Here is a 12,072-nt window from a genome sequence, read left to right on the forward strand (position 1 = left end):
TGCAGTTTAAATTAATTTGGAAGGAAAAAAAATTTCTGCCATCCAATTCCGTCTGAAATGTCGCTCGGCACTGTGTTTTCTAATAAGACATGAACTACAAGCAGGGACGTCGGAAAGTTTTCATGAGTTGGGGGGGGAGGGGTCAAAAACATGTTTCACACTTACCTCAGTCCTAGAGCGGGGGCCCTCCCCCGGAAAAATTTGGAATTTTAGATGCAAAATTGTGCTATTTAATGAGTTTCCGAACCAAAATATTAAATATACCATTCCAAGAATTTGATGACGTAGTATGTATTAAATACTACTCTGACAGTAGATGTAGTACAATTTAAATAAAATACCATCTAGGAATTTGCAATCATTTTACAGTGTATTGACAATCATAAATTTGATTTTCTAATCAATGTGATCACCACTGCAATGTTTGTAACTACTGGTTGAGAAAAATACTACTAGGACCAAACATTTATTTTGGGAAAAGGAGGGGGGGGCGAAAGGATACTCTCGCCCCCCCATGCATAACAGCACGGGGGCGACTCGCCCCTGCGGCCCCCCCTGTTCCAACGTCTCTGACTGCAAGCAATGTCAAGAAAGTCTGTACGTGTGAGAGAGACGAGCTGGGTGCTCACCTCATGGGGTTCGACGGAGGGTTGCTGTACATCAGGTCCATCATGGTCTCGCTCGGCCTGTCGTCCGGATGAGTCGGGTGGTCGAAGGTGTGCCTCTTCTTGGGCCGTCCCCTCCGCTTCAAGCGTTCCCACCGCCCCTGCACCTCTTCCTTGCTGCGCAAAATAATTAGCACTGTCATACGACGCTTGTCCACAACGCGCACCTTCCCGGTCGCCGGAGGCAACGCGCGCAAGCACTCCGGCAGCAAGAAAGAATGGCGTAGTGATAAAAGGATCGACAACTCGTCGACATGGGGGGGGGGGGGGGGTCATTAGCATTGATGAACTTAAGCGGGAGAACTCTGAGAAACTCCGGCAATGTCTACCACGTCTCCCACTTGCGAAAGTTCCGAGTTCCGACCCGCCGAGAATCCAACCCAGGTTGTCTTGGTTGGGAGCCGAGTCATCCGAACCACTCAACCACCCTTATGGCAACCAGAAATAACTACTTTCGCCCCCACAAAGTTTTTGAATGCACACTATAAAATGTGTAAGTAAGTAAAGGTGGATTCAGGTACACACTGAAAGCACAACCCTCGGTACACCAACTTGAGCAGCAGCATAACTGACAAACAAGATTAAGTAGACCTACAGCCGTGCGCAAATTAAAGAACACAGTTTTATGGTTACATCCCGCAACTTTCATTTCAGTACTGTGTTTTCTAGCAGGTTACATTTCCATTATTATTTTTTTCGAAGAAGACCAATGCTCATTTGTATTTTAGCTTTCTACCGAACAGCTACCTAATTGCAACTGTAACTCCGAGGACTCTGAACTCAATAAAAAATTTAAATGAGAACGTTAATTTCATGATGTTAATAGCTCTGGTATTTATTTTAAATTTGGTTAGTTTTTTTAATTTGTATTTCTTTTAGTAATTTGTGGGTGGTGTAAAATTTAGTTGGTAATGCTGGTGACTATGGGCAAAGATTGGTAGAGCCTAGAGCTACTAGATTCTTAGAGAAGTTTAATGTATTTTTATTGTAATTTTTATACATAGATTTTAGTATGTATTATTATAAGTAGTATTTTTTATAAGATATTTAATATTTATATTTAACATAGTGGGTTATTAGGGCTTTATGGTTCAAGTGTGGGATCATTATAAAATGTAATTTTTTAACGTATTTGCGTGTGATTGGTGCGCCACCCTTCCAGGAAAGGCCAGAGATGGGAGGTAGAGAACAAGGAACATCTGTTTTTTGGCAATTTAGGAAAAGCGAGTGCCCAGCGAGACAGCATGACGCATGGGTGCGTTTCACAGGAGAGCACCGGAATTATGAATGGAACGAATGTTATAATTTAGCGATGGCATCGGGACGAGAAACATTGTGTTTAGGCGAGTCTGGAATATCACCTGATGTAATACATTAAGATTTTCGCTGGGTTCCGTGTGTGTGCAAATCGGCGGCGAGAGCTTCCTGTTGACCAAGGTATGGTCATCGCTCTTGGTGGGCGGTGTCGAGAACCTGAACAATGGTCATCTAAGTCCTCCCTGTTCAACGAGTCTGCATAAGAAGATGGCAGCTTTGTTGATAGAATTATATTTTAAACTATCGCCGGAGTTTTCAATTCACCCAGGCACTGATTTCAAGACACGTTTTTCATAAGTTCGTGCTGTTAACAGCTTCCCGATTACACAGAAAATGGCACCCCATAAGCAAAGTAATAAATATACTTTGCGTGAATAATGATGAATTTTCGTGATGTGATTAACTGTTTGAAAGTACAGTGCATTTGCAAGGAAATTTAGAATTTTTTTAAATAACCCACAAAGTTTAGCAAGCTATTGCCATGACTCCCTTTTTTGGTCTTTAAACTTCAAGGCTAATTATAAGTGCCTTTTTTTTTTGTTGAAGTATATTTTAATCATAATTTTATTTAAATAAAGTGATTATAAATCTACTGTTAATTGGCTCTTTTTGAAGTCAATCATATAAATTTCAATTTGTAACCAATGTAACCTTTTCTTTTAAGATTATCACAGTAAAGTATAAACAAAATAATTTCCAGGAAATTTTGCTACACTACTAGCTAAGCTCCCACCCTTACCCTTTTGTAAAAATGCTTATAGTTGTTGTGATGCTTTACAAAAAAATACTATTTAGTTATTTTTTCGGCAGCTGTTTAATTAGTTTAACAAAGAGTAGGCTCCCTGCATCACACGTATCTTTTGTTGACATTTTTGAAAGTTCTTAAGTTTAGCGCGATAGGTGCTACTCACAGTGAGCTGCGGGCTTTGTGGTAGTGAGCCTTCCAGCCACACAACTTGTTTTAAATACCGTAGTACTGTATATTATTTTTCTCTTTCGTGATCCTGTTAAAACCACTATAATGAAGTTCGATGATCCGGTAAAATTACTAAATTATATTCAATATATTTTATTTTGGTAGACTTTGTGTTTTGACACATTATTAATGGAAATAAGCACTGGGTACTTTTTTTGAACAATTGAGTTCAAGCATGATTTTACTTTTTTATTAGATTAATACTAACAGGTTATGAAATAGGTGTCATCGTACTGTCAAAGTAATACGGCCACATGTCAAAAGTAGAAACTTTTAACACAATTAAACAAGAGGCTATATTATTGCAATAACATGGTTAAATTTCAGACTTGCGTCCATCGCAACATCGTTTTTCGACCGTTATTCTTCAATATTCAGGTATGGCCTTATTACATTGGTAAGATTGGCAGATGTTGTTTCCATTGGCGATCTTAGCTCAATTTCACATTTTTTTTTAGATGTAGCTCTATTACTTTGACAGGGCGATGTATAATTATGACTCAATTTGGACGTAGTTATGCAAAAAGGAACCAACCCACAATTTTGTTATATTTTATTTGAAAATAAATTAAAATAGTACAAGGTTGATCGTACCGTCGTTGCTATATTTATATCAGTATTTATATACTAGAATGTTAAAATCATACCCACATAATGTTATCAATACGAGAATATACAAATTATAATTAACTTTAACTTCAAAATACTCAGAATAGGTTTCATGTGGGTTGGTTCCTTTTCGCATAACTACGTCCATCTGTGAGCTGGACAGTTCTGAATGATCTTTCATCGGGCGTCACAGGGACCCCACTCACCAGTCGGTCTGCAGCTTGTCCGGCAGTATCCTGGCGGGTCTGCTCGGCTGCTGGGGCCCGCGACACTGCACGGGCCACGCCCCTGCCGAGCTCGCGTCGGCGGCGGCGCAGGCAGGCTCGCGGCCGCGGGGGGGGGACGCTGCTGACAGCAACGGCCAGCGTTAGCTTCCCGTATCCCTCGCGCACAGGCACGTCTGTGACTACACACTGCCGGAACAGGCAGTGCTCGGCGAAACTACTTTGTTTCTATGGATATGTGTCTACAGTTGGAGGCTATTTATTTCTTGAAATTCTGCATCCCCTATGTTTTATAAAATCCTTAACTTAACTGCCAATGCTTGAAGATGATCTTACTTGACAGGCACAAAATGCCTAGTTAATAATTTTTTTACTTTATATATATAATATGTATTAATTTAAATAAATATTTTTTTATGTCAGCTATTTGGGTTACTACATTTTAATTAGATACTTGGTTTTACACCATCAAAATGCTAGGTTTCATAACTCGTGTCTCATGAAACAAATTTAGTCGGGAAAACAAAATTACAAAGATGCCTCTTTACCACACAAGGTGTTAACATGAAACATTTGTCCCTAGCACCTGATCGGTACAACGTTCACAATACAAGCAAGTCACCAAATGACTGACCATCAACAGGCTACATTGTCGATAGTGTTCACCATCTTGGTTGCGAACGCTGCAACACAGGTGCGTAGCCTGGCGGACACTTTCAGAAAGGCTAGGGGGATGCCCACACACCTCCTGACTCCTCAAAATAACGTCACAGCTCTCTGTAAGCGACTCTCGATGTGACCGTTAAGGGGCCCGCCTCGTCAGGGGTGTGTCTGTGTTAGTGAGACGGGTTGATAAGCGCGACGCCTGGTGGTGCTTCTAGCGTGGTGATGCCTCTAAGCGCAAGGCTCTGAACTGGCACGCAGTCTTCTCGTCATCATAGAATAACTGTGAAATTTGAGCGGTGACCGTAACGTTATGTGGTATAAAAATGAAGGTAAAGGTGTAATGCAAGTCCCTTAAGTGCTTTTAAGAATCTGTACCGGGTGTTTTACGCCTAAAAATTACTCTGAAATAATGAGTTTTAGCCATTTTAACTCTTCTAAAAATATAGTTTAAAAACTTAATCCAAAATCAAAAGTACTTTTCGGTCCTCAGCGAACTCTTAAATGCTTTTCGTAAGCAGACTACACTCGGATATCTTGAGTAGTTTTCAAATCGCTTGTTTTTCCTGAAGCTCTGCGCACCGTATGTGTGCCCGGGTGGGCGTGTGGCTCGAAAGGCAGGCGACATGCAGCTCCTGCACGCATCGTGAACTTCCCACCTATTGGGCATCCCTGGAAATTGGTTACCAGACAAAAGTTGTTTCACAATACACAACTTATCCTCTCCACAAAATTCATACAGTTGTCCACATAACACCTGGAAGGTAGGGGAACGAGACCAAAAATTAAAATTTCTTTATAACAGACATTAAGGCTCTGCTCTACCTGACATGTTGAGTTTTGGCATTTCCATGCCATTACATTTCATTCAGTACAATTCCTGCTGATGTTTCACTAGATAAGCATTTTGCTTTGTGTTTGTAGCTAATTCTATTAGCAGATATGATACAGTATTTGTACCATTTCTGTGTGTTATTGCATAATCGTTGCACCATTTTAAGGCGCAAAAATTTGGGGGAAAAAATTCTTGCATAAAAATCACATTATATTTTTGGTCCCGCTGTTCGATAACAAACGCTTTGTGTAGGTAGTAAACATGACAGAATAAAGCACCATGCAATGACAAATGGTTTTCAATTTGCTGTCAGGCAGTTTGGTAGTTATAATTGGAAAGTAAAGTAATTAAAATTACAGTAAAACTTGTTTAAGATGTACCCGCACCATACACTTTCCCATCCAATACTGTCAAATGTTTCGGTCCCGCAATTTTCTCAATAAGATATATGTTATTTATGCCCATAAACTTGACTCATATAAAACAATGTATTTTAAAGTTGAAATCTATTATTCGTTCAGATATTACTGCTTACTTATTAAGAATTTGTCCAATGTAATTGTTCTTTTAAAGACTTTTAAACGTTATAACTTTATATGTTTTTCTTCAACACCTCTGTGTAGCTGATATAAAAATGTAGCCAGTGCTAGTTGGTATAATTTTTGTTTGGTTACGTTAATGCCTTCACTGAGTGCGCGGACGTAGTCGAATATTGATAGTTCGCCGACTGCATGCAATGCGCGCACTCTGTCTCGTGCCATGTAAACTACATTTGATAGCCCGCACTCTTTAGTCATTAATGTGTACTATAACGATAGTTATGCGTTAGTTACATCTGACGTTTCAGTCACAGTTTTAATTTTTCTATTTAAAATTGCACTTTATTAATTTTAACTGTTTGACGGGCTTTGTATGCTTTAATTTTTAGTTAAGCGTACTTTCCATGTAATACGTTTTGTTTTTATGAATAACTTTACCTCACCAAAAATGCTTCTCTTGCAAAAAATTGCACCCCTACTTTTCAAACTTGGTTTTAGGATAAAATGTGCGACGATTATGCGATTAAACACACAACTTCATCATGATTAGAAATAAGCAACAAAGAAATGCACAACAATATGTGAGGTAAAGCCTTAATTCCTAGAACAGATGAGCAGTTAAGGTAGTTACATTCGACAGCTCTGGCACAGGTGATCCATCCAGCCCGTGCCCGTGAGGTCACCTGCTGAGCTCGAAACTGCGAGAACGTCTGGAATTTGCCGTGGTTGAGCTTGTCGAGTTTGCTCTCGTCCGACTGCTGCCACTCACTGAACTTCCAGTAGCCCTTCCGCCCAGCTTTCTTCACGGGCTCCGGGGTCACGTTTGTCTCCCGGATCACGTCGGCGTACAGGCCTCCGACCAGCCGCCGGGACGAGCCCGAGCCCAGCGGAGCGGCACGACAGGGTCCGCTAGCAACCGTGACGTCAGAGCCGGAGTTTGCGTCTGGACGGCTCTTGCTCGCCAGCGACGGGATGTTCGTGACTTGCTTCTTTTGACTGTCGCAGACAGAACTGGCACCCTCGCTGAAGCTGGCCCTTTCCGTTACCGACCCAGAGTGGACCCTGCTGCTCAGAGACTCCTTACCAGGAAGGGGCTTGGCACAGCTGACGTTCTGTGGCATTGACACTTGCTTGTCCACATTACCCGCATGCACTGATACTACACCAGTTGACTCACCCAATTTCTCCTTAACCCTCTTTATTAGTTCTACGGTCGCTGGAACAGGTCTTTTGACCACAACCTCTGAACTCAAGGTGGGCGAGACGGCTACGTCAAACTCCCTTTCCAGGGGCATGGGGCAGCGCTGGCGAACCAAACCTGGCAAGTGTGGCCGCAAGTTGGGACGCATCGAGATAACGATCTGCAAGGAAACGAAAAAAAATTTTGAAGGAAAGCGTAACATGGACCAAAACAAACAAAAGACTTGCATAGTACAACAGCAAAATTTCAATGTGAAAAAATATCCAAACACTACTATAAAGGAAAGACACTTAAAGGCCTTGCTAGAGAATACAGAATCCCTGCTTTTGCGGTAAAGCATAAATAGACTAATATAGCAGGCATAGTAACAACACACTTAAAAAACACAACAATGACTAAAAAAAACTTATCTAGAGAAAGAACGCATAATAAGAAGTTGGTACTAGAATTGTTTCTTCGTTCCAGCACTACATGACTCTTAATAATGCATGAATAAAGCACTACTAAACAAATAATGAAAAGTGAAGAACACTTGCATTGCATGCAGAAACTGGGCCTCTTCCGGGTGTGCTGTTAGTTGTAGCACATCCTCGCTGGAGCAATGGAGATGTGGCACAACCTCGCTGAAGAATTGGAGATGTGGCACTTCCTCGATGAAGAATTGGAGATGTGGCACATCCTTGCTGAAGATTTGAGGATGTGGCACACCCTCGATGAAAAATTGGAGATGTGGCACATCCTCGCTGAAGATTTGAAGATGTGGCACACCCTCGATGAAGAATTGGAGATGTGGCACATCTTCCCTGCTGAAGAAACCCTATCCTGTGGATTGTGGGCTTTGGCAATTGGTTGGGACTGGAGCGTCCAACACTCTGATAGTTGACGTTCAAACCTATATTGGTACTTTTGACAGAAGGCGTTAACTGGTATGTAACAGGCGGGTTGGTGACAGGCGGGTTGGTGACGGCTGAGCCGCTCTTTGTCGGCACGTTGATGACTTGTTCCTCGAAGACTCTATTCCGACTGCTGCCTTGGGAGGGTGGTAGTTGGCTGGATGAGTCAAACTCTGCCAAAGTTTCTTTCACTTGCCACAGCACTGTATTTGCAAGCGAGACTGAATTTTGTTCACCAGCTTTATGCGTGTTACTACAATCTTTCTCTGCATGTTTTAACATGTCACTATCATGATTTTTGAAAATCTGTTCCTTATTACCTGTTTCTTGAGTTGGTGAGTAAGTCAAGTCATTCTCAACAATCTCCTCTTTGATGTACCATAACCCCATATTTTCAAGAGGAACTGAATATTGCTGATCTGGATCTACCTCAAACATGTTGGGAGATTGTAGGCCTGTAGTACTACTTGACCCTTCAATAATGGCTTCCCTGTGACCACTAGCTGGCGATGGCTCGAAAGTTGAGTCTACAGTCTCCTCCCTTGCGTGCCACAGGAAAGGATTTTCTGCATGCACATTCATCTCCTGCGTGATGTCACACTCTTGGCTAGTCTGCTTATTTGTGAAACTATCCGTCCCTTCGGAAGCCATTTCTGTATTATTTAAGAGCACAGACTGTTGGGTTATCAAGCAGTCACCACTGATACTGTGAGCTTTATCATGGTGTAGGCTAATGTGGGGATTTGTAAAATCTGTGAAAGAAACATTAAGTTTCACTTCTTGTCTTCTTTCCTCAGATACAGATTGTTGATCAGATGAGAGGATTTGACAATTTTCTGATAATACTTGGGTATCCGTTGCAGAAATTGAATAGCGTGGCCTAGCAGATCCTTCGATAGCTGAATCATTCACACCAATGAAGTTGCAGTTATCCTGGATTAAATTTTTATCTTCATTATCTCCTTTCTCCTGAATGTTTATTAACGATGAGTCGCTCTGAGGATAATGTACAACAGCGCTATTGTCCATGGATGAAGGAACTATTATTTGGGGAGCGCACTTCTCTTTGGAGACATCATTCACGTCAACAGACACTGCAGCCTGCTGCTGCTGCTTCCTGCTTTCAGTTTCAAAACTACAATATTCCTCAACAAGGGACTGATGAGAATGATTGTGCACATGTGAAGCTTCTTCCCTGATTGTGTTACCTGAAGAATCCACATGCTCCTCCTCCAGCCTTATTTCCCTTCCGTTCACACATACTATAACTTGAGGAATTCCTACAGTGCTGACAGGAGGGTCATTCTTATGTACCTCAGTATCACATGATCTAACTACACTGCTGACATATGAATGATCCAGCTGTACATGAGTATCACCCGACCTAATTGCTTTGTTGACAGATGGACAAGTCTCTTGTGCATTGGAACCTACTGACCTAATTGGTTTCTGTAAATCACTGGCTTCAGTAATGGATTTCTCTATATCCGTATACCGAAAAGGACTACTGATGCTCTTACAAACTTCTTTCTTCCTGTCTGAATTCACCGTAGGCTGGCAGATAGATTCAATATTATTAACTCTGTTCATCTTCTGCAAAAAAGATTTCTTATTCTGGAGAGTAAGACAGTTCATTCTTTCCTGATGTTTTGCACTACCGACTAGCATTACTGGAGTGTTTGTGAGGTCTGTCTGGTCGCCTTCAAAATCCCTTATGCTGTAAGTAGCCATCACTGGCCTGTCATTTAACACATCATTAAAAGTCGGATATTTCCTCTGCAACATTAGTGAATCTAACTGAGGTACAATTATCTTGCTTCTTTTGGTTGCTGGTTCTTCTTCTGACACATGGTTGAAGAGATCATCTCTCTTCCCCGTAACTGCCATTTCTTTGCAGTATGAGTTTGTCATTGGCTCACAGGATGACAGATCATGAAAAGTCTGATCTTTCCCTTGCAAAAATGCCTCTCTATTCAAGATAGCAGAGTGATGTGCAGATAGGTGTTCAGCAGCTGTGTCATTTATCGAAGAGCAATCAATAACATTATTACTCCCATTTTTGCTGGACATGTTGCCAGGTCGCTTGCAAGGAAGGATATTATCAACACCTAAGTCTGTCCTCTGCAACAGTGGAACATCTTTAAATGGAACTTGTCGAGATGTAATTCTACTGCAATTTTCCTCAATGTTAAATGGAGATGGGCGATCCAACAGACAAACATTCTGTTTCTTAACTTCAGTCTTTCTGATGCCTACATCTATCGCAGGCTTAGGCAATGAGACACCGCCAATAGACAAATCTAGTCTCTGCAACAATGGCACATCCTCCTTGAAATTTGAACGAGCTGCAGGGTGGTATATTGGTCTGCTTTTCGAGGCTAACGAAGTCTTGCAAATTACTGAATTATTAACGACTAAGTCTTTCTTCTGCAGCTTTGGGGACCATTTAGAATTTACATATTCTAATATTGTTTGTAATTCAGGTGCAGTGCTTTTCTTGTTGGCAGAAGCCTTTGGACAGTTATCTTTTCCTTTGACCGATATCATTCCAACAGATGTTGGAGCTAGTGGTGTGTTAGGTACATGACCATTGACCAACATGGGTTTTCGCTGCAAAACATGGCCATTGTGAGGTATTACTGATTCACACGTAGCATTTCGGGACATGGCATGGTCCTTGGAGGTTGATGTCACGTGACTGCCATCCTGTTTCACCAACACGTTGTTTGTTGGGAGCATTCGCAACAATACGGGAGTATTTCTCACCGGAACTACCTTGTGCAGCCCAAGATGTTGCCCTTCTGCTACTGTGTTTGCTTGATCTGTGGTCACCGCAGAGTCGCCATTAATAACCTTGTGTATTGCCTCTAGCAACGAGCTATTGACGACAGAGCTGTTCGGTCTCAAGAAGGGGCTGACTGCTGAATTTAACGACTTTTTAACAGGAAGAAGCGTTCCCTTCTTCACCGGCTGGGAGCAGCTCTGGACACACAGTCGTTCAGACAGTTGCTTGGCACAGGTGTTTGCTTGGAAGAGAGCGTTACGTTGCCCTCCCTGACAGAGCGTCTCTGCCTCCTCTCTAGCCAGCCTCTCACTGTGCTCCACAGAGCCCTCTTTGATGGCCATTGCGCCTGCTACCACCAGGCCGGACTGGCCTGTCCCAACATCCTCACTACCCTCTTCTATCCTCTTCCCAGCCAGACCACTCATCTGGGCCCCCGACTCTTTAGCATCTCCAATTTACTTTGCACCTGCACATAAGAGAAAATACTGTGAAAAATCACATTTCTACACATAAGCTGCTTACACAACTTAAATACGTACAAACAAGAAAAATGTTTGCATTTGGCCTGAATTAAGCAATGCGTAATGCTCACTTCAGTCCTAATGCAACTACTAGTTCTATTACAATTTGAATCTTTACACCCAACTCAAGCCTAAAGCATATATATATATATATATATATATATATATATATATATATATATATATATATATATATATATATATATATATGTGTGTGTGTGTGAGTGTTTATTTATTTATTTTTATATAAAAGTATTTGACAAAAAATTGTTTTTTTAATGAAGAACCTTTTGTAAAACTAAATTGTGTGTGAATCGTCTCATTCAATAATCTTTAATGAACTATGAAGACATACGTAATCAAAATTGATTTTCAACTATTAATTGAATATTTACTTTATTTGCGAAGTTAACTATTCAAATTAGTAAAGTAAAAGGAATGATTAAAATCTCACAAATTAAATAAAAAAAATTAAACCTCTTCCTTAACTTCTAATGCCATCTTTTGGTGAAACATTCAAATGCACTTGTTAAAAGATATACCTAAAACATATGAAAGTGTTGCTGTGTGTAAAACAGCAAGTGCGGCTCTCTTCAGAGTCCCGGCCTCGGACGCCTGGTGGGCGACTTCCCGCCTCACGTCAGGCATTCTGCAGGCAGGCACTAACTCACAGCGTTACGCTATCATTAATACAGTGATGAGCCTAACTATATATAAGATACTTTGCTAAAGGCTGCATCCGTAAGGGACAAATCTAGCTGTTTGCAAGCTGCAATTAGCGTGTGTTGATACATTCTTTGAAAGTTTGATGTGATAGAGAGATTATGGATCCAAGCACATAAAA

At 41.2% G+C, this 12,072-nt stretch overlaps 1 protein-coding gene across 5 annotated transcripts in view; it reads right to left on the reverse strand.

Moving 5' to 3' along the window:
* The window catches only part of LOC134540498 (trichohyalin-like), a 34,431-nt gene that overhangs the window by 16,534 nt on the left and 5,825 nt on the right, over positions 1 to 12,072 (reverse strand). For 3 of the 5 annotated variants that reach the window (XR_010076447.1, XM_063383316.1, XM_063383317.1), the window contains exons 2-5: positions 7,566 to 11,173; positions 6,460 to 7,189; positions 3,774 to 3,915; positions 630 to 782 (exon numbers count right to left, since the gene is read on the reverse strand). Coding sequence is in view for 4 of the 5 variants with exons in the window: in XM_063383316.1 (XP_063239386.1) it covers positions 630 to 782; positions 3,774 to 3,915; positions 6,460 to 7,189; positions 7,566 to 11,132 (4,592 nt within the window). In the remaining variant the exon portion in view is untranslated. The remainder of the gene's footprint in view (positions 1 to 629; positions 783 to 3,773; positions 3,916 to 6,459; positions 7,190 to 7,565; positions 11,174 to 12,072) is intronic. The other 2 variants (XM_063383319.1, XM_063383318.1) reach the window with 2 other exon arrangements.

This window comes from Bacillus rossius, chromosome 16, assembly GCF_032445375.1.
Source record: "Bacillus rossius redtenbacheri isolate Brsri chromosome 16, Brsri_v3, whole genome shotgun sequence".
Lineage (NCBI taxonomy): Eukaryota > Metazoa > Arthropoda > Insecta > Phasmatodea > Bacillidae > Bacillus > Bacillus rossius.